Source organism: Lissotriton vulgaris, chromosome 4_1, assembly GCF_964263255.1.
Source record: "Lissotriton vulgaris chromosome 4_1, aLisVul1.2, whole genome shotgun sequence".
In the NCBI taxonomy this organism is placed as follows: Eukaryota; Metazoa; Chordata; class Amphibia; order Caudata; family Salamandridae; genus Lissotriton; species Lissotriton vulgaris.
The window spans coordinates 1,383,502,371-1,383,525,709 of NC_141691.1; the positions used below are offsets into that span (position 1 = coordinate 1,383,502,371).

The 23,339-nt window shown below is 45.1% G+C and overlaps 1 protein-coding gene across 1 annotated transcript in view; it reads right to left on the bottom strand.

Moving 5' to 3' along the window:
- Positions 1–23,339, bottom strand: part of ROCK1 (Rho associated coiled-coil containing protein kinase 1) — a 2,273,505-nt gene that overhangs the window by 739,293 nt on the left and 1,510,873 nt on the right. Inside the window, exons 20-21 of the mRNA XM_086965620.1 lie at positions 14,652–14,836; positions 621–690 (exon numbers count right to left, since the gene is read on the bottom strand). Of these exons, the coding sequence (XP_086821746.1) occupies positions 621–690; positions 14,652–14,836 (255 nt within the window). The remainder of the gene's footprint in view (positions 1–620; positions 691–14,651; positions 14,837–23,339) is intronic.

A 23,339-nucleotide genomic window follows, 5' to 3' on the forward strand; every position in this document is an offset into this window, starting at 1 on the left:
ATCTGCCCCGTACTGAAGAGCAATAGTGGGAGCCCTAGAAGACCAGGAGACACTACAGCGGACTTAATAGCGGAACGGTCCAAATGATCCAACTCAGGAAAAAAGGAGAGGAAAATAATCTTACAACAGATCTGTACTATTGGTAGTTTTCCAGATCTATTATTGATGAGCACACCGGTGGAATGGGCTAGGGAGGGTACAGGGGGAGGGATGGTTTATTATAAGATGGAAGCATTGATTGATCGGATAAATAACACTTAGATTGGAACAGAAAGGGCTGTCACGTTCATCACATATACTGAAGCGATAATTATTAGAAGCAAGCGTGTGAATGTAAAGGAATTGAGGCATTAGGTATATGGTTTGAAACAGATAATGGATGCAACCAAATCACTGTGTATGAAGAATGGGGCCCCCATTGATGATGATGTGACAACAGACAATGGATGTACAGTTTGTGTGTGAAAATCAATAAAAATATGTTTAAAATAAAATCACCTAGGAAGGTTTGAACTTCAGAATTTGTTTAGCAGTTAAAAAAAGTAGCAAAGAGCAGCATGAGGTGTAACAAAAAATTGCTTTCCTTATTTATTTACAGAAGAGAACAACACTTTACTTACTGAGAAATACTGCTCAGCTTCAAGTTGATCTTGAAGTTCTCGCATCTGACCTTCATTTCCTCTGTACTGCCTAAACAGATAAAAATAAATTATTATTAATTACATGTCAATCTTATAGCTCTAGATCAGTTGTGCTTGGTGCTATTTCTTTTTCTTCCTCTCCTCTTTTTTTTTTTAAACCAAACATGTGTAAAACATGCACCAAGCCATGTATACACTGTATACATAATGGCAAAACAGAACTGAAAAACCAGTTCAAAACACTTAATATTGAAAAAGATACAGCATCTAACAACAAACCACCTTAGGTGACATGTACCAAAAGTATAATATCCACAAGTAACCTGGCATTAAGATAATGCCTCTAGCAAAACAGAACCCTTGCCAGCAGCAAGCACATGTGGTCACACTTGTGATACAAGACTATATGTGTTATATATATATATATATATATATCAATCAACAAGGTTGCCCTCATAGAAGAAACCACGAGGTGAGTTTAAAAGTGTTCCATTTATTCAAAGGCAGCTGCATGCAGATGAGCGCAAGGAAACAGACATCCCAGTTCACTTCGCCAGACCGGTTTCGGGAATCCTTTCCCTTCCTCAATAGCGTTCTGTATGTAAATGGCGGTTTTTCCAAGTGCACCATATATTAAAAGAGCCTGCCCCAGTGGGCGTGGCTGAATTCACAGCCTTCTGGATCTTGTGGGGCAACGTAGTTTTTCTCCAGTGAGTCCGTTTTTAACATGCAGAAATAGGACATGAAACCCCAGTGGGTTGGATCTTGAGTCCTGCTTACACGTCTGATGTGCTTACCAACTGTCTTTTGGAAACTGACCTCCCTTAAGCAATGACTCCATGTGGCATCATCACAGGTCCGCAGCGCGGCAGGTTTCTTCCGCGACTGAGCAAAGCCGCCAAATATCAATCAACAAGGTTGCCCTCATAGAAGAAACCACGAGGTGAGTTTAAAAGTGTTCCATTTATTCAAAGGCAGCTGCATGCAGATGAGCGCAAGGAAACAAACATCCCAGTTCACTTCGCCAGACCGGTTTCGGGAATCCTTTCCCTTCCTCAATAGCGTTCTGTACGTGGAAAAACCGCCATTTACATACAGAACGCTATTGAGGAAGGGAAAGGATTCCCGAAACCGGTCTGGCGAAGTGAACTGGGATGTTTGTTTCCTTGCGCTCATCTGCATGCAGCTGCCTTTGAATAAATGGAACACTTTTAAACTCACCTCGTGGTTTCTTCTATGAGGGCAACCTTGTTGATTGATATTGATATATATATATATATATATATATATATATATATATATATATATATATATATATATATTACACATATAGTCTTGTATCACAAGTGTGACCACATGTGCTTGCTGCTGGCAAGGGTTCTGTTTTGATTGATATTTGGCGGCTTTGCTCGGCCGCGGAAGAAACCTGCCGCGCTGCGGACCTGTGATGATGCCACATGGAGTCATTGCTTAAGGGAGGTCAGTTTCCTAAAGACAGTTGGTAAGCACATCAGACGTGCAAGCAGGACTCAAGATCCAACCCACTGGGGTTTCATGTCCTATTTCTGCATGTTAAAAACAGACTCACTGGAGAAAAACTACGTTGCACCACAAGATCCAGAAGGCTGTGAATTCAGCCACGCCCACTGGGGCAGGCTCTTTGAAATATATGGTGCACGTGGAAAAACCGCCATTTACATACAGAACGCTATTGAGGAGGGGAAAGGATTCCCGAAACCGGTCTGGCGAAGTGAACTGGGATGTTTGTTTCCTTGCGCTCATCTGCATGCAGCTGCCTTTGAATAAATGGAACACTTTTAAACTCACCTCGTGAGGGCAACCTTGTTGATATATATATATATATATATATATATATTTATATCCAAATCCAACCCTGTGTGCGCTGCTGCACAGATAGGTACGCTGACAGCAAATCAATAGCCAGAGCCAGACTTCATCAAATGCTTTTTAATTTTCTTAAGTTACTGGTGCATGCCATATAAATATATTATTTACCCTTCTTCAAAAAGAAACAGCCATGAATTCTCCAGGACAATGAAATACTGAAAAGAAAATTAGATACATACCTCAAAAAGACCAGTAGTATCTAACCTTAGACAGAAAAACATATGCAAGAACATTGTAGGAGAATAAGAAGAAGACATTCTTATACAAAAATGATCTCTCCTGCTATGTAGCGTATGACTGAAAACAGCCTGAACCGTTTCAGACACTATCTCTCAGACAGTCTAAGGCATTGAGCTTACACCGCAGTGTTCCAAGATTGAACAAAGAAGTTACCTATGCCCTCCATGAATGGAGGGAGCCACAAACCTGTGTATTCCAAAGAATACAATCATAGTGTTCAAAAACACTCTTAATACATATGCAGTTCGCTTCAAGACAAGAAGACAAACTGCACAAAATACCCTGGTTAAGAAAAACCAGTCCAGAGTGACAAATAAAGGCTATGAGCCCACCATAATGGCCCCTAAATGGCATATAATATAGTCCAATAAGGACCAATCTAATAGCAAACAAATACAACTACATAAGTAGTACACATACAAGCTATACATTAGCCAACCAATACTCAACAGAGAGGCATATAGCATAAATAGTATGAACTCTTGAGACTAAGCTCCTCGTTCCAGTAAAATTAAAGAACAAAGCAGCTATGCATCTGCAAAGAACATCTGGAGATCAAAAATAGTCAAAACCGGAGGAAAACACTCTCAATAAGAAAGAAGCAGTGCTTAATACTTCAACACCACAAGCACAACAGCAGAGGAGGAAGGAAATATACCTTTACCCAACCTAAAGATCCACGACCGTAGCTGTATAAAAGGGAAGCAAAAGACCTGAAAAGACCATACTACAAGCGACCATCCATGAGGCGTTGTAAGGCTGAATCCACATGGCTGTTAAACACCATCAAAAGTCATACTGACCCGAAGAGACTCGAGGAACTTCAACTCCCGCGGCAAAGCGTTTCTGCAATGAGCAGCAGAACAATAGTATCAGTGGTGTGAACATTATACACACTGAGTCAACTCAGGCAAAAAGGAGGGAAGCCCACATAACAGAGTAGCCCCATCCACGCAAATTGAAAAGGGAAGGAGGAGACAGGCTAAGGGTCTGACCCTCCCCAACCAGCCCAAAACCTGCATAGGGCTGCATCCGCTTGGGCTCCAAAAAGATGAGCCCCATCAAATGGAATGTCAATCAAGACCGATTAGACAGCTTCCGAAAATTGAGATGCCAAGAGCCATGCGTGCCGGTGCAATGCCACAGCAGATGCCATGGCCTGCCCAATGGAGTCAGTGGAATCCATTCCACACTTGATGTGCAGTCTGGCTCCCTGATGGGCATCAGAAATCAACTGATGCTACTCACCCCTGTTAGCCTCGTGGAACAAGGGTAAAAGTTGGCTCAAGGACTCCCACAAAGTATGGAGAAAAAGTCAGAGGTGCAGACCCGATTAGTGGAGAGTAAAGCCATACTAGTTAAGGAAAAATCTACTTACTGAAAGAATACTGTTCCTTGGACTCTTTATCATGGGAGGAAAGAGGGAGGTTCCCCATCTCAGAGGATGCCTTAATGGCCTGGACCACAAAGCTGCAGTGGGTCGGCTGCCGAACAAGGCAAGCGAGACCACGAGGGGCAGGGTGGTATGTGTGGGCAATGATACCGTCCACTGGCACACCTGACACAGGTTTTGCCCATGCCCCCAACAAAATGTCCGTAAGGGCCGTACAAAAAATCTGCCAGATATCCTGAGTCGCGGCGAAGCCAGCTCTACAGTGCACACCGACTCCAGCTCGAACTGTACCAGAGCCGCAACGACAGGCACCATAATGGCGACCGACATCACACCAGAGCCGACCGCTATTGGTGGTCTTGAAGGACTGTGCCTCAGAGTTCGAGGCTGGAACTGCCGCCGAGGGCACAGGTGCTCCAGAGGGAAAAGAGGGCCCAAAGACCAGATAGAGAGCTTTGTAACATTGTACTGATTCTTTGGTGCTGGGTAAATTTAAGGACAGAGTCATTAGCATCAGCATCAACATCAGATCCAGTTGTTTTCACTCTTTGCTAGTTCTACTGCCTAAAAAACACTTCGACACCCTCTTCCTCTTTAACCTCCATCTTCCATAGAGGGGGTTATAGCTCCCTACCCCCCTCTGTCCACCCAGGTGCCACACCTGTGACATGATCATGACCGAAAGCTGGGTCATCCAGCTAATCTATAAGGGGTATGCCCGTTCCTTCCAGTCACTTCCTACAGCCCACCCTTCTTCTTTCATAAGGAAGAGCTCTCTGTAACATGACGTCTTTTTAGAGGCTAAAGTACCTGCCATACTGAAAAAAGGGGCTAAGTAAGTGGAGCACCAATTTTACTCCCTTTACTACTGGTTTTTCAGAAGGGATAAAGGTATGCTATCCATCCTTGATGTGAGGCTCTTGTATCTGTAATTCAGTGGTGCATTTTGTAGCTGCTGTCCTAGAGGCAAATTCTCCTGGCCTTTAATTTAGGGAATTGGTTGGCTTCCCTGGATCTCCTCTACTCCTGATTCGATCTAACCATCCTTCGTGGCCATAGATGAGGTCCCAGTCCTACCATTCGCACTGATAATAACACCTCATAATTGAAGACTGCTGAGATTCTGAGGGTTCTGCAGGCCTTGCTTTCCTAGCCTCAGGCTCCACAGATTCTGAGTACCCTGGTCATGGACTCCTCCTAGCAGCGTCTACACATAAATGTTTTTGAGCAGCAGGCAGTCTGTCTTTTCATAAAGATGTTTCTTCATCCATCTCGGGATACACCATTCAGATTCAATCAGACATCACAAGCATTTTTGATATCAATAGATGGAAATGTGTGGCATCATTAACCCTCTGCTAGGAGGCAATGTGTCTGTGCCCAAACGCTGCTGCTGCATGCATAGCTATTGAACAGCATCAGCAAGAGGGTTTTTGCCTTCCTGATAAGGTTGAAGATCTAATTTTTGGCCTCCAGGAAAACAGCTCCAAAATCCACTGATGTGGGTTTCTGAAACAAATACTTATTCTTTTTCCACATTCAATGATTCACTCTGTCACTTGTTTGGAAGGGTTTAGCAGTGGCTACCAAGAAAGGCTTTTTGGATATACTTGTCTGCCTTCATGTGTCTCTGACCAGCCTTCCTTGTCGAGATTGCTTTCAGTAGTGTGTTTTCTAAGAGGTTTACCTTATTTGTTTCCTTACACTCTGTTGATTGTTCCTCAGTGAATTTGAATCAAGTTGACTTTATTATTAGCATCACGATTTGAGCTATGCTGTGGTCGCAAACTTATCTCTTGGTGAATTTGATCCTAAGCCTTCAGGAGGGTGTTTCTTGGCCTGAGCGTAGAAAAGTTTGATGCAGAGGACGACACATTGCGAGATAGTCCTCCGCACATTCTTTCTTTGATCCAACGTACCCCGTGAGAGGTTGGTCGCCAACCTGGAACTTTTTAGTACGGGTCAGCATTAGTGTGGTCAATGTAGAACGACAATGTTCTTTTTGTGTCCAGACAGTGGAGTCGCTCCTCCTCTTCAAAGGGGTGCAAAGCAGCATAGAAAGTGGGCAAGGTGACTGATTGCCCCACGTGGAATTGTGTTACCATTTTCAGTAGGAAAGAGGCACTAATCAATCAATCAATCAAACGTAATTGGTAATTCTATCGCAAAAAAGAGTAGTTGTATCCATTGACTTAGCGTATCAAAACTCAAATTAGCATCAACGCGTTTTGGTTTTGGCACTTATAATGTACAGCCAGCACCTTCTTCAGGATTAAAAATACTTTCCCACATATGCAGACATATGCAGATATTCATCCAACTCTATTGCTTCGAACTTGTTTTTTATGGTCTTATTAAGAGACCCTTACTTGAAATTTACCAACCACTTCAGTAAAGAATCAGTGGTATTTCTAGATGTCATCATCACAATAAGTGGGACAGGACTAACAACGAAAACACACTACAAACCCACGGCTAAAAACAACCTGTTGGATTTCTCGAGCTTCCACCCGAGACCTTTGAGGGAGAACCTACCCTACGGCCATTACCTCAGAATACGGAGTAATTGTACTGACATCAGGGACTACAAGACCCAAGCCGCAGACCTCAGTGAAAGACTAAAGTCACGTGGTTACCCAAATAAAATCTTGGAGAAAGGAAACAAACGTGCTAGAAACCAACCACGGGAGGCCCTCCTGGAAGATACGATCAAGGAACCATCTGATATACCCCTAACGTGTGTGACCACATATAGCTCGATCTCAGATGCCATGAAAAAATCAGTGAACAAACACTGGAAAATCATAACAAGCAACAAGGGAACCTGGGAGAAACCCCTCTTCTCTTTCAAAAAGGGTATAAGCTTGAAAGATTCCTTGGTACACACACGTCCAAGGACAGACACGTCCAACTCCGTAAATATGAGGTCCGTCACCAATGCATGGGGATTACCCCCCGTGACTGGACATTTTCCTTGTGCAAATTGCAGTGTATGTCATTTAACAACACACACCAAACAACTCTCACTGGAAGCAGGAAAAACATGGATACAGAGGACACACACCAACTGTAACTCGACTAATGTTGTTTACATGATAACATGCCCCTGTCTGAAGAGATATATAGGAATGACAACACGAAAGGTGAAACAGCGGATCTGCAAGCACCGCAGGAACATCAGGTGCCGCAAGTCAACAACTAAGATGAGTGAACATTTCCTTAAAAAAAAACACATGCATAATGATCTCCACTGGACAATAGTTGAGCAGATCACCACGGAAAGAAACACCACTAACATTCTTTTCAAAAAAGAGCAACGTTGGGTGTACAGACTGGGAACCCACATCAATGGGCTGAATGACCAAATACCTTGGTCATCAGTCCTAAGACGTTGACGAATTCCAATTGTGGACCTGTGTTCCACTGCATTTTGCTGCTCACCGCCTGTCTCTTATGAAGTGATTCTCTTATCTCTTTATCTATGAGACCTCCTTTTGCTCAGAGTTTATGCACAATGTGGAGATATTCATCACTTTTTCCACTGATTTAATATGTATACTTAGTGGGAGATTAAACTAACCAGCAGTGATACTGCTCTCTTTACCCCACTCCGAAGATATGCCTGATTCAATTCTTCTTGCCAAAGTTCAGGTTGCGTTCTCTTTTCCTTTAAACCAACTCTATGTATTCACTACAACACAAAGAACATAATCGCTTCCACCCCCGTATCCCGCGTTACTAATTTTTAGCTAAGGGTATTATCTTGCCATACTGGGCTGCCCGACTGTACTCTGCCACCACTAGTCACTCTTCGGTAACTAGGACAACAACGCGAGCGCTTGTATTCCAAGCCTCGTTCTGATCCTTTCAGGCAATTGGACACCGAGGTGCGAGCGTCATCTCACGCTCGCCACACCTCGTTCCGAACCGGCACTGTCAACGCCCTCAGCCTCGCGCGCACAGCATATCAGCGGCACTCGGCTTCCAGGCCCCCATCCACGGGGTCCGGCTTGAGGAGATCGCTAGGGGCTGAGCGGGTGTTTGGCGTTGCGGGCGTAAGACCTTTTTCCGATCAGCGCTCATCTCTACCACTTCTCTGAGCAGCGCACAGCTAAGTAATCTGTATCCCAGTTCCCTTTGCTAACTGTGTCTCCGTTTCTTTATATGCCTTCTCAGGGTGTGCCATTGTCGCCACCACCCCCCTCCCGAGACCCATGGGATGTGGATCTTTTAACTAACAAGTGAGAAATTCGCCATCTTTATTTTAATTTGTTTCTAAACGTTTGATTAGAGCTAACTTTGTTTCATATCAACACCGACCCTCCATTTGGGCACATTGATCGCAAAAGCACGAGTGATGTGATAGTATTCATCCTGTCAGCCAGCGATCGTTTTCTCTTTTCTAAATGCATGCCCCGAGACTGCCTGGCTCCAAAGACACTGTTTCAGGCATTAAAATAACTTTATTTTTCACCACGGGCACGCATTTTGACTAGCCCAAGCACAGAACTTTGAGATCAGTGTTTGCAATATACGCTCCAGTTCGAACATTAATATTATTTCTGTTGTCTTCTTTGTGTGTTTGTCATTTCCTTTCAGACAACAGGTTCCTCACATTTCGAAGGAACCACCACTTTTTCTGGTTTGTTTTTGCACTTAATTTTACACTTTACTTTTAACTTTCACGTCCTCTGGCAAGGGTGGGCCTTAGCGCGCCCATACCACCGAGGTACACAACTACACGGTCCTGATGAAAGCCCAGTAAAATCAATACACATAAGGGCAGAAACATGTCGACCCCACTCTAAGTGGAAAATACCCAACACATTAGTTGGTAAATTTCCCGACACATACATTTTAACTAATGCCTGGCTAACCACAGAATACAGCTTGTTGGCATTTTTTTAAAACCCACTTTGTTTTCACACTATTGTCACAAAAAACCCAGCTCCGCAGTAATCTGGCGTTGCAGCACACCAGGGAGGTATTCGGCTTCTCCTGGTGGGCCCGATGATGAAGCATGTCACCACCCAGGGTGGTGAGTGAGGGCTTCTCAAGAAATCCCTAAGTGACTTTCTCATAGGTTGATTTCATATCCTTCTTCTCAATCCTGTGCTTTGCACAAATTTTCCTTTGTTGACACTTTTTTTTTGTTTATAATAATTACCTGGGGGACTGAGAGCGTCTCTTCCCTCTATCCCTAGTTATATTTGTTTTTGTATATAGACACAGGAATATTGGTGTTTATGATGATTTGATTGATATATGTACTATATATTCATAATATTGTATATATCCTTTTGTTTCAGATACACTATATATTTGTGGGAAAGTATTTTTAATCCTGAAGAAGGTGCTGGCTGTAAATTAGAAGTGCCAAAACCGAAACGCGTCAATGCTAATTTGAGTTTTGATACGCTAAGTCAATGGATACAACTACTACTTTTTCAATAGTGGAGAAGTGTGGCTCAGGGGTTAGAGGCGGCAGACCCGAAAGCTGAAATCGGCCCTGGACCAGGATTCAATTCCCCGCCTCGTTGGGTCTTGGGCTAAAAAATTCCACGGACTCGATAATTCTCGCTCCGGTGCCTTCTCGACTCACGGGTTCACACTCTGCGACTCTGGGCAATAGCTTGCTTAATCTCCACAACGGCCCCTCGCGGCGGGATGCCTGGCTTTCACCTAGTGGATACCCTGCCGGGGTTATCTCACAGGGGAATATCAGGACGGGTTCCCTAAGCGCTTAGATACTGACCTCGGTCAGTGATTTGCGCTATATAAATACATGTACAATAGAATTACGAATTGGAGTTTGATCAAATTCCTTTCAACTAGCGTTTTTCATCTCTTTTTAAACTGCAATTATTTTTCCTATTGTTTTTCCCACAGTCTAAAATGATTTGATATGTATAATTGTGTTTTTATTGATGCTATATTGCTTTTAATGATAATGTAATAAAATGTGCATTTTTCTGTAAACTTATCACCTATACTCCTTTATTCCTGGTCCGTTGTTTATAAATTTGTATATATATGTATGAAATGGTGCGGGAATTAATTGTTGCTATGTTATAAATCTACCCAAAGGGGAAACGTGTTTTGACATTTAGTCTTTTGGTACCCTACCCCTTTGGACTGTGGGTCCCTCTCTTTTATTTGAGACTGGCAGCTGCCAACTACCACAGCATTTCCTGAGAGGTCACCTTCAAGACCCGAATTGAGCCAGAGGTAGCCCAGATGCAAAGCCTACTGGATTTTTAGATCCAGGTGCAGAGCTTCCATGTGCCACCTGCCATTGTGGATGAGGAGCATGCACTAGGTCAAGAGTCTCCAAAAACTCAGATCCTGGATCTTTGGAATCATAACCTGAATGTCCTATACTCACTTCAGTAGAAGGAAAGCCTTGAATGTCACTGTGTCTAAAATTGCCGCAACTAAGGAGTAGTTTGGTGTGGGGCTCATGTGGAACTTTGGCTCATTGATGGCGAAACCTAACCAAGTCAAAAACGTATTCATCAGCCTGAGGAGGATCACAACTGTCAGTGGCGAGCCTGCCTTTAGCAGCCAGTCGTTTAAGTAAAAGAATATATGTATGCACAACCTTCCAAGATGGGCCGTAACCACTCCCATCACTTTTGTCAACACCTGTTGGGCAGAAGTAAGGCCGAAGAGGAGAAAGGCAAATTCAAAGTGTTTCTTGTCCAACTTGAACCACAGGTAATGCCTCTGGAACTACAGGATGGGTATATGAAAATAAACCTCCTGCAAGTCCAAGGACACAATCCTGCCTTCTGGGTCTAGGATGGATACAATGTCAGCCAATCAATCATTGACACTTATAAAGCGCGCTACATACCCGTAGGGTCTCAAGGCGCTGGGGGGAGGGGGGGGTGCCGCTACTGCTCGAACAGCCAGGTCTTCAGCTTCTTCCTGAAGGAGAGGTGGTCTTGGGTCAGGCGCAGGTCGGTCGGGAGGGAGTTCCAGGTCTTGGCGGCCAGGTAGGAGAAGGACCTTCCTCCTGTAGTCGCTCTTCGGATGCGGGGGACGGCGGCGAGGGCGTGGTTGGCTGATCGGAGGTGGCGTTTGGGAGCGTGGAAGTTGACTCGGCTGTTTTCGTGGGATATCGAGGATGAGTCTGGCTGAGGCGTTCTGGATCCGCTGGAGTCTCTTCTGGAGCTTGGCGGTGGTACCGGCGTAGAGGGCGTTGCCGTAGTCCAGTCTGCTGGTGACGAGGGCCTGGGTGACGGTCTTTCTGGTCTCGGTGGGGATCCACCAGAAGATCTTCCTTAGCATGCGTAGGATGTTCAAGCACGCCGAGGAGACGTTGTTGACCTGCCTGGTCATGGAGAGGGAGGAGTCCAGGATGACGCCCAGGTTTCGTGCATGGTCTGTCGGTTTGGGTGCGGTGCCCAGGGCGGGAGGCCACCAGGAGTCGTCCCAGGCGGAGGGTGAGGAGCCCAGGATGAGGACCTCCGTCTTGTCCGAGTTCAGTTTCAGCATAAGCATTTTGAATTTGTATCGGTTCAGAAAAGGAATTAAAAGGACTGAGGTCGAGGATAGATTTGAGGCCCCGTCCCAGTTTGAGGTTAAGATGTAGTGCAAATAACATCCTTTGCCTTAATCAAAGTATGCTGCCTGTTAATTGGTACTTCTAGAGAGTAAACACTTTTTTTGCTATATTGGGATTGTCTTGTATGCCTCCGAAATTAATTCTGGTGTGGGGGAAAATGGTGCAGGGAGGAAATAAAATGTAAAGCGTAGCCCTAAAATGTTTTTTAAGTTCCAACTATCTAACATTGTGGATATTCATCTGGGGAGGCAAAGCTATATCCTGCCCCAACCTGTTTAATATGAACCATGGAGGACAAACTAAAGGAGCTTGATAGCCACTGTAGCAGGGGAGGAGGAACTGGAGGGTGGCAGGCCGGGCTGCCATATGCAGTGTCTGCTGGTGCTGTGTTCTCTGCCCTGAAAAGACAGGGCTATCTGCTCCATCACGGGATGAGAAGGCTCATGCCATTTTTTAAATCCAAGTATATTGCATCATCAGTGTAGCATGGTGGAGTAAACTACCAACCTACTCATCACCACATCTAAGTCCTGGGAGGAACACATGTGTCAATTGAACAAGGTCAGGGTTAGAGTCTTAATGATAGAATGATGCCTCTGCTGATAGTTGTGGTGCGGCAGATGCACCAGTTTGGACTCTGGCTCAATTATGACTAGTTGCACATTTGTGATCTTGTATTGAAACATCTGTCGAGCTCAGCATGATGTTGGTTGAAGGTCCGATATACTCATTAGCACTGGTTCATCCATCAGCGTTGGTGAAGCAGAGCCTGAAGGAGTGCCCAGAGGGGTCCGGAAATTGATCAAAGACATGCAGCAGGAACAAATCTACTGCAGGGTCTTAGATGGCATGGAACATTAGGGGCGCATTGGAATCACCATAGGAATCAGTTAAAAACTGGGAATTGCAAGGGCGAGTAATGCTTATTTAGATGTCTTTATGCACTCTCTGTCTAGATATAGTGGCAGGATGGAGCCAATTCCCCTTCTGCTTTTTATGCATTTTGTTTGGACTTCAACGCAGTCGAAGGCACTTAGCGGGAAGTGGATCATTCTCAGGAAAGGCATTGTGAGTAAGATCTAACTCATCACTTGGAGCTGAGCGAGACCTTAGCTTCAACTGAGACCTTTTCTTGTCTTCGGCAATGTAAATCTTCACATTTTGGTCCTGCAGCTCCTTCAGCTGCATAACGGTGCACGTGTGGCACGTCTTTGAGACATGACTGGATCCCACATACCAAAAGCCCACTTCGCGCATGACCGTTACCGACATCTGCTTCCTGCAGTCTTGGTACAGTTTGAAGCCTGTTCTCGGGGGGAACATGAGTCTTAGCACCAGTCTACAAATTTTGGAATTGTTGTTAAAACAACAAAGATGGAAGTCTTTTGACACATCCTGGTGACTGGGTTAGGCTCATGTAGCGAAGCAGCGCGAACACGATCCTCTTTTTCACAAAATCATTTCTGTTGTGAACATTAGCACATATTTGCATGCACGACAATGTTGAATTTGTTTCTCTGAAACCTCTTTATTTACACATCTAGCTTCGCATAACGTGATCATGATGCCTTGAACATTATGTACAAGGCCTCAACGCACTATGTACAAATGTTTTTCTGTCTTCATCCACGGGGCGACAGGGCTAACTCCATATTAATAACATCGCTAATCTATATTACATTGCAAGGCTTTCTATTATAAATAAGGAGCATCACAAAAGAGTAGTAGAGGAGGAACTTCAGCGGATACCGAGGTACCTGCATGCAGAGACTTCACCAAGCAGCGGTCTGACATGTCCATGAGGGGGTGTCCAATTCGTGACCAAGATGGGCACCCACATTCTCTCCCGCCAGGTAATGGGGTAGGATCGTCCCTTGGGAGGATTCTTGGCTTCACACCTACTCGCACTCAAGGTTCCCTCAAGCTCTGAGGGATCAGGGTTATGTTCAGTGGTTGGCAGAAATCATTTGTTCCCTGGTAAGACTAGGGGGTTATGGTGACACTGAACTAGCTGGTCTCTAGTCCAACATATCCGGGGGCGGGGGGAGAAGGAGATGGGTGCTAGGAATCAGTATACGCACTTCACCCAAAGTTTATGTTGGCCAACAAACACGCAGGTCCTTCGGATTAGTGGGAACTGCACGATACTCTAAACAGGAGGAATCTGCAGCTAGAAGTATTCATCAGAATGCATGCTTTAACTATTCAAATCTAAATGAACAAGCTGCTTACCTTCGTTAGCACTCTTTCAGATGAGCATTTTACATAACCACAAATTCCTCACCCTTGGAATATCCACTAGTGCCACTGGATCATGACAATTCTCCAGTGACGCTCCTGCATGGCAGCAGGTGGCTGAGCAGAGCCTCAGGGACACCACTCCCTTAATATTCAACTTCAAATCATTTAATTCCACACCTCTAACACAATCTGCCAGGAATCTACACCTCTGCTCCAAAACCGTTTGCTGTGCTAGGGAATGATGACCCATCATTAACAGAATTCAACCCTTGCCAAAACTGCGAGAGGTGTCTCTCGTACTTGGGCTAGGGGAAAAACTCTAATCTACGGTTAGAAGTATCTAGCAGAATAAAAGCTACCCATAGTGGTTGTCATGAGTAAAACAAAATACCACCTATGAAGAAAGAAAGGTTTCTACTAGAAATAAAACGCTATGAGAAATTGGATTACAATAAATGGCGAGAAAAATATGATTATTCTATTAGTGTACAGATGTATGAAAAACTAGGGATGGTGTGCCAATTGGCCGACTGTGGTAGTGACTTGCATGAAGTTAGTGAAGGCCACACATTCCAATAATGATAATTATACAAAAAACAATATTGTTAGATCAAAGCAAATTATTGCAGCACAATTAATGGTGAATGATCATACATACTTGGTCATTTGAGCAAGCTCAAATTCCAACAATCTTTTTGCTTCCAGCAATGTGTTTATCTCCTGCTTTTGTTGCTTTTCAGTACCCTTTAAGTTATCCATCTCAAACGCTTGGACTTTCAGTTCATTCTGTATCGCTACCCTCTTGTTCGTCTCCTGATCCAGCTGATGAGTTAAATGTTTGAACTAGGAAAAAAACATTTAAAGCATTATTTGAAGAAATAAAGTTCAAACAGACAAAGTCACACTATGAAAAAAATGTAATCTACAATTCATACTTATTTATTTGCAAGGTGTACACTAAAATTGCTTGAAGGCAGCAGCAGATGGTATAGCATTCCAATTACCATATGATAAAATTGGGAGAAAAGATTTGTTAAAGCGACAAACGAAAAAAGGTCTTCAAATAGAGATGCAAAGGGGATATGCAAATCAGAATTAAATTCGTTTTTAAAAAACACTCAACAAGTCAAGACTTCAGTCTTTGCAAACACCTCCCTAGCAGGACTCATCATAAAAGTAATGGCAGAGCATTTCAAAGTTAGGCAACAATAATAAGAAGCTCTCGTTCATTGATGCAATTCAGACTAGGTTAGTGATCGCAAATGTCTGCTGGGTCATACATCACAATCTTGTCATTTACAGGAAGCCAGTGCATGTGTCAAATAAATCTAGATATGTTTAATGTTTAGCTGATGTGCAGAAGGCCAGATATTAGACTTTCAGATTCTGCACTTTTTTGGGATTTAGTATAAGATACTGGAGGATGGCTACATCAAATAAATTATTTACCTGCAGTAATGTTTCAATTTTGCAATAGATACGGTGGCTTCTGCAGATGTTTTATTTGAACCTTTTTCCCAGGTGCCAGACTGGCTCTAACATTTTTGGGTAATCCGTTCTGGGGGGGCCACTGTCTAATGTCATAGGTGGATAAAATAAAAAAATCACACGAAGGAGGAGTAGAGAGGAATAAGACATAGTAACAAAACTCACATTCTACCTTCATTACCTAAATAACACCAAAGGTGTGGAAACCTGTTCATTCTGGACCTTACCATGGTCCCAAATATTTCCGAGCTTTAAGCCATTACACCCTTTTTCTTCTATTACACATGTGAAATGCCTTTGCAGTGATTTCATTATGCTCTGCATTTGGGGGCCATAGTGTCTGCTTGCAGTGATCATCTGTTAAGTATTTGTTTATTAATTAGAAATCTTTATTTATTTTTTACTCTTAAGTACAAGAAACTTCCAAAATGTTCAAGTCTTTCTAATTTGTATGCTTCACTTACCATGAGAAAAGAAGTGAGTGGGTGTAATCTAGCTAGAAATCACATTTTACCCCGAAGAAGGTAACTCACCTTTAACGGCTTTTGGAGAAGCAAAAGAAATGTTGGCAATTTAACGGACATACAGGGTCAATAGGCATTAGTGAGGTATTGAGCATAGCTTAAATCTTATCCATGTTGCCCTGAATAAAAAAAAGTTGGTATATCCTCAAAAAAATGTAAGATATCTAAATCCCTGCTATTGTTCAGTGGGACTCAACTGAGGGCTCCCTCAAATGAAAGGTTGTGGCTGTCTTGGCAGTACCACCTTGCTAGAGTGTGGAAAGGTCACCAATTATGAAGTATGCCACAATAGTTCGGGTGAGGTTTCCTTGTCCAGAATCCTTGGATGTTCTGGGACAACATCAAGGTCCTGAATGAACAGGTGCTCACACCTTGGTTGTTATTTAATGTCAGAGGTGGATCTGTATAGCTCCACGGAAGTAAATTAATATGTTAATAAAAGGTGCTACAGGAGGTGGTGACATCAGTTTGTCCTATTTATCATTGGCGTTCTGTCTAGGGACGCAAAAGAAGAATTTTGTATTAAAAAAATAATCTGCAACGCCCTCTAGCATCAGGGCACATTTGGTTAACAGTTGGGCTCTATAACTGGAAATTATAATAAAGGAGGCATATGGGAGAGTAGCAAGGAAACAAAGATCTATTTAAAGGTTGTCAATGTTGTCACTGCTATCCTTAATTAAGGACCTTGTGTAGATTGTACTGTCCATGCAGTCCTCCAAGGGAATTCTCCAAGGTCCGCTGGGAAGCGTCTTTCTCCAAAACTGCAGCTGGGACTTCTCTTTTGACTTCCATTGGGCCCGTAGCTATGTTCCCACTCTGCACACAGCCTCCATGGGGCTCCTGGGTACTTACCTTGGGTGGTTACTTGTGTTCCTGGCTCCTATGGTACTTCTGATCCAAGTCCTGTTTTTCTTTGCAGTTCGCATTCCACTTTCTTAGTATATATTTTGGTCTCCCCTGGAGACCACTGTATTTTGTGCTGCTTACCTGAATGCATTTGAATTATTCTTGTGTATTGTGTTGATATTGCTCGGCTAGGAGATATACCAATGTGCTAGTGAGTGTTGTGCTATAAATAGAAATTTTTATACGAACAATGTGTGTTTTATTTGGGTTAACCTACACTACATGATTACACTTGTAAACCAAGGTGCTTAACACTCCTTCTTGATTAGCCTGAAGGCTGCTCTACACAGCTACCACTCAGAGCTTTCTATGGTTATCAAACACCACTAAAATCACCATAAGGGTTGCCTGGATTAGTTAAGTAAAGGTGCACCATATACTAAGCCAGCCTCCTACATCGGTGTGCAGTGGTTGGGATTTAAGCCTGCACTGTTTGACCATTTAATCTAGGTGTTGGTGAACTGAAAAACCATAACTAACGATGCACATATAAAAACAATTCAGTAAGTTCTCCTGAACTTTTTAGATTGGTAGTGAAGGGTCAAGCACACCCTTTCGCCAATCTTTGGAAGTTTAGTTTTCACTAGGGTAGGTAGGTGCAACACAACACTACACCTAGTCACCATGTGTTTAGCTGGGGAAGCCAGTGGGTCCCAGCCCTCTAGATAAACTGGTCTTGGGTTCCAGGAATATAGGACTCTGGCTGCATCCAGGAAGCTAAAGATGGGTAGCAACCTTAACACAGAGCAACTCTTCGAGATGCTCCTGCAGTATGATCGGCAGAATCCTGAGAGGCCAAAAGAGCAGGATAACTCTGTGTTGGGTGGGCCTCATGAAGAAGGGTCAGGGGTGGCTCACCCTAATGACCCACTTCTGAGCACGACCAGGAGTCTGAAGACCCCTCACTGGTGAACTCTAACTCCCCCAGGGAATGGTACATATGGTACAGAGGGAGTCCCTAGAGGTAGGTACCCCTTTATTCCTCTTGGGAGGTGTAGGAGAGTAGGGTCTGCAATCCTATGATCACCCCAGATTTTTTTGCTTTTTGCTTCACTGGTTTACGACTTCCCTGGCTGTGGGCCTGCTAATCAGACCCACAGCCTAGCTGTTCTCTCACTAAATTGACACGTGTACCTTAGGTGCATTTACCAATTGGTGCTGGGCCATCTTATCAGTCCCTGTACCCAGGGCATAGGTGTACCCAGGGCCTACCAGGGGCTGCAGCATGTATTATGCCACCCCTGGCTGGCCATCTAAATCTGACACAACTGGCTGCACGACAGCTGGGGCAAGGTGGTGTAATCACCCTTTGCTTTAGATATAGTATACCTATATCTAACCCTAAAATGGACACAGGTATTCCTATCAGTCACTCCTATGGCAGGCCTTGACAATCCTGAAGGCAGAGTGCTTGGAATTATGTGAGATGGTGCTCTGGCATGAGCTGAGCCCGTTTGCAGCTTGCGGAACCAAGTCCTAATAGCTGTTCCATGATAACACGTACCATATACTCTTAAGTGCATTATAATCCTTGCGGTTATTTGCCAACTTTGGGATCGCTTTATCAAAACATGTCGAGTAAGGTGTCATACGAATTGGAATACTAACCCCTCGCCAATTCTGGCGACTGGGTTAGCATTCCACCCTTCTAGAGGGACATGACATGTATGTAACTGTGAACCCCGGTTAAAGTTAACTCAAGCCTCAGCATCACAAAATGGATGCTGCCACCACAGACACAAGTCTGACCTCCTGCTGCTGGGAGTCCTTCCAGCGAGGAGAGCTTGGACAAAGGGATTCCTGTCAGGGGTGGTGCTAGCACCATCCCAGACAGGGTTTTGTGTATCCCAGGTAGGCAGGACTTTAGAGGAAGGTGACTGCAAGTGGCACCCCGGTGCTCACTGTGCATATGCCGGCTTGAACCAGTTCCAGGGGCACACCAGCCCCTGAGCTGGGGAAAGTCCTTGTCCCACCCATGGGCAGGACCTAGTCGCGTACCAGCCCCTTTCTTTAGAATAAAGGTAGGAGCGGGGACCCTTCCAGATTAGATCATCTTTGAATCCTGAAACTACTTTCTACGAAAGGAACTCTCGACTTCTTCTCAAGATTTCTCCCTTGTGACTAAGGAGTAGTCACCCTGCAGCAGCAGGCACCAACTAAGTATCTTACGGTTTGCTGAAACGTCCTTCCTCCGGAACCAGACTGACCAGCACGACGAGACCCGGACTCCCTGCCCTCTCTGACCTCAACCTCCCTCTACAGCACAGCTGAGAACCGTGGGTGCGACGAGACCAGAGAACTCGGCGATCATCAGAAACAGCACGACACTGAACCAGCATGACCACCGAGGGACCCTCGAGTGGGTGCACTGGGGTAAGAGAAGCCCCAACCCCGGGCAGCACGAGCACCGAAGTCCAGCCCCCCAGCATCCACCAGATCTGCGTGGAGCCCTTTTGCTCCTGGGTTGCTGCTACGTTGTCCGGTCACTTGCCCGTTGGCTAGTGACCCTCCAGACGACGTCCTAAGTTTGCTTCACCGCTGGTCAAGCTCCTCTAGACTAGCTCCAGTCTCCTCCTGAAGGGGACCTTCCTCGGACCCTCCTGGTCCACTCCAGACGCCATTTTGTGTCACCACGTGGGCTTGCCTTAGCCAAGGCTTGTTGCCTCCTTCGCCGGATCCAGCATCGCCAGCAGCAGACATCCGACGTGGGACAGCTCGCAGACCTCCAGCCTGGTCCACATCAGCGCCCTGGTCCGTGCAGCAGCAGAATCCAGTGCCACCTCTTCGCCTGGCTGAGTGACCTTGTCCAGTGCCATCCTGGTGCCCACCTAATCACTGGCTAGTGATTCAGAACTCGGTCCCCTCTACTTACAGGTACTCTTCTTCACTGATCCAGTCCTTGGATCAGCCCGGAACATCTTCACTGGTCGCCTGCCAGCAACTTCCACTTCAGGCTCCTGGTTCGTCAACGAGGATTCCCGACGACACTTGAACCCTATGCAGCCGCAGCCCCTGGGCTAGGTAAACCGAGTACCAGGGTGCTCCAGCGTAGATCCACTCTCTAAGTGTCTAGATCCACTTTCGTTTTTGACCTACCTAGTCGTGTTCGTCCGAGAACACTAACTTTGCATTTACTAGCCTCCATAGACTTTGTCCCGCATTACGCGTGAGAGTTTCCACTCTGCACACGACGTCCCTAGGCCTCCTGCTTCTAATCTAAGGGTTCAGCATTGTAGGCCCAGCGGTTCTAAAGCCTCTGAGAAAAGTTACTTACCTGCTAGTAATTTGCATTCCACTTTTGTAGTATATGTTTTTCGTGCCCCTCGGGCATTTGTGTAAATTGTGCGACTTTCAGTATTTCTTTAAGAGTTTTGTGTTGTGCTTAGCGCCCTGTCCTCATAAAGAGTCCAGGGTTGTTGTGTTATAAATAAATATCCTTTTATTTTCATAACAACTTGTGTGGTGTCCTTTCACTTGGTGTTCAAGGGGTATATGTGATGGTATAACAGCTGGCTTAACACGCCCTCTAGAGTTTAGCCTAAAGACTGCTCTTGTCCATGCTACTAGGATAGCTGGTCTAGAAGGTTGACTTACAACCAATCATCAATAAGGGTCGTTTGGACTGATACATAGTGATCACTAGAATAGTGAGCACTGCATATCAGGCCAACTTCTCACAGGAGGTTGCAAAAAGTCCAGGGGATGTCTAGGTACTCCACTGTCAATTCAACCTCCTCTAACCACTTCATAGGGACCTCCATCTATAGCTAGAGGGAAGGCTCCCTAGAAATGGAATACCACCTGCTCAAGCTTGAGAGAGCCAAGCACAAGTAGGAGCTGTTGGCCCTTGATAAGGAGACCCTGGAAGTTCAGAGGGCTAGAAATAATTTATGACTTGGCTCCCTTGGTGTCAGCACTAGCAAACCTAGAGTCAGGGAAAACTCATTTGATACTAGGAACCAGAGCAGGATAACACCTCCTTACCAGGAGGGGGTGGCATGAATAAATAGGTCACGCTTTGGAGTGCGATTGTCAAGTTTAGAAGATCTATCAAGGGCAGTGGGCAGCTATCCTGTGGCTCTCCTTTGCTAACAAAGGTAGAGGCAAACTTCTCACTGTTTGGAAGGATGATGCAGATAATTACTCGATCTTGAAGAGTGCCTTCATAGATGGGTTTTGTTTATCCACTGAACAGTACATGGTTACGTTTAGGGACACACAGAAGGCACACACCCAAGACTGGGTAGATTTTGTAGACAGTGTTATTAAGGCTCTGGAAGACTGGCTTCATGGAAGTAATGCTCATGATTACCAAGGACTGTACAATTTGCTAGTGAGGGAGCACATCCTTAATCAGTCAAAATCAGCAACTACACCACTACCTGGTAGACTATGATCTGACCTCTCCCCAAGAATTGGGAAAGAAGGCAGACAGATAGGTTCGTACTAAGGTTAAGACTAAGTCTAAAGGTGGTGGTTACCAGAAGAAGCAGGATTCCCAGGAGAAAGGTGGGGAAAATCTTGAGAAGAATGAGTCATCTGAAGGTCCCAAAAATATTCCTCTTCCTCCCCTGGTAAGAAACCTTGATGCTACCTCTGTAAAGAGAAAGGCCATAGAGCAAAGGATTCCAATTGCCCTAAGGCAAGCACCGCTACTACAACTCCTAGTGACCCTAGCAGTAGCACAGACAGTAGCAGTATACCCATAATTGGGGTAATTAAGTGGGGCCTGGCATAGCCAGATCCACCACTCAGGCAACCTTAGTCTGAGATGGGGACATGAGCCTAGTCACTTTTACTGTATGTGCCAATACCATTAGCAAATGCAGACATGAGCCTCTGATAAATTGTCAGAAAGCTGTAGCCTATTGGGACACAGGGGCCAGTGTTATCATGGTGACAGGAACACTTGTGTCCCCTATTCAGCTTTTACCTGGGCACTTTTACCAGGTGACCAATGCTGACAGTGTCAGAACAGGTCATCCCATGGCCACAGTCCATGTCAGCTGGGGAGGGGTAACTGGCCCTAAAAGGGATGCAGTATCCCCAAACTGCTTGTAAGTTTCTTCCTGAGCAATGATCTAGAAACTTCACCCTGGGATGAAGTGGAACTCGGGCCGGTTGTATGACATACCGCATGCACTGCCCTGCATGCCGGTACAACTCAAATTTTTACCCCGACTTGCTGTCGGGGTGCGCTGGATGTTGGAATAGTATAATTTACGATTCCAACTCCAGTGTGTGCAACAGTAGGGAAGGTATTGGAGTAAAATCAAACACCTTATGCCCCCTGCAACAAGCAATTTGGGTAAAATCATGCGTTGTAATGCATGCGTTGTAGCAGCTGTTTCCCCTGAAGGCCCATTTAGAAATGTTAGGCCTCCCTGATCAGGTTGGTGTGACTTCCTAGGGTATAAATCCAACAGCAGAGAAGTCAAGGAGCAGGGGAGTCTGAAAGACTGCCCCACATAGCTCCCCCAGAGAACACAAGAAGGAAGAAAAGTCCTCCATCCCCCAGAATTCAGGTGAGGGTCAGCCTTCTCAGGGAGACTACTCTGCCCCTTGTGAAGGAACTACCTCAGAGGAGGTCAGGCCTGTCCTGGCAAAGCCACTGGGGGCAAGGGGACCTTTCAAGGAGGAACCTAGTCTGGATAGGGTATCCAGACCCTCTCTGCTAAGCCTCAGTTAGCTTGGTGCTGCAGAGGCATCACAGGGTACACTGCCAAGAGGAACCCAGCCATCCTCAGATTAGGGACGCCCAGCATGGTAGTACTACAGGGGTGGATAACCCTCGGCAATCTTAACCCCTTGATTGCTCGTGACGTCCGGGAGCCGTCATGCTTTACAGTAGGCATGTGAGGAGGACGGCCCTTGGCCATCCGAATCCCGGCCACTAATAAAAACTCCTGCACAGCATGAACATTTCACGTGCACGGAAGGGGTTAATGGATCCCTCTTACCCCCAAGCAAGTGACATGCCCCAGTTGAACAATATTGGGCAAAGCAAGACCTGGGACAAGACCATCCCACACCTTCCATGGCCCCACATTGATACTGACAAACAGGATCAACCAAAGACTATGTTCAACAGAAGGTTGTCATCTAAGGAAAAGTACAGGTTAGTGATAGAGAGATAGGACTCTGTAGTTGCCAGTGCTCTGAAGAAGTTGGGTCTCACTACCCTCTTTAGACAACCCACAGGCCTATCCTGGCTCAAAAAGTTGACTGGTAGACACCCCCAAACATTTGAGAGGATCCAAGCTCCTACAATGGAGGAACTTCTCAGACCAGACCAAGCCTGCCCTAGAGAAGTGGTCCTGGAGAGATAATTTCACCATCTAGTATTGCTTGATGACATCTACTAATATAGAGCTCTCTAAAACAAACTGTGACCTCCCAGAGTGCTGAATCTCTAGTGATGTGTA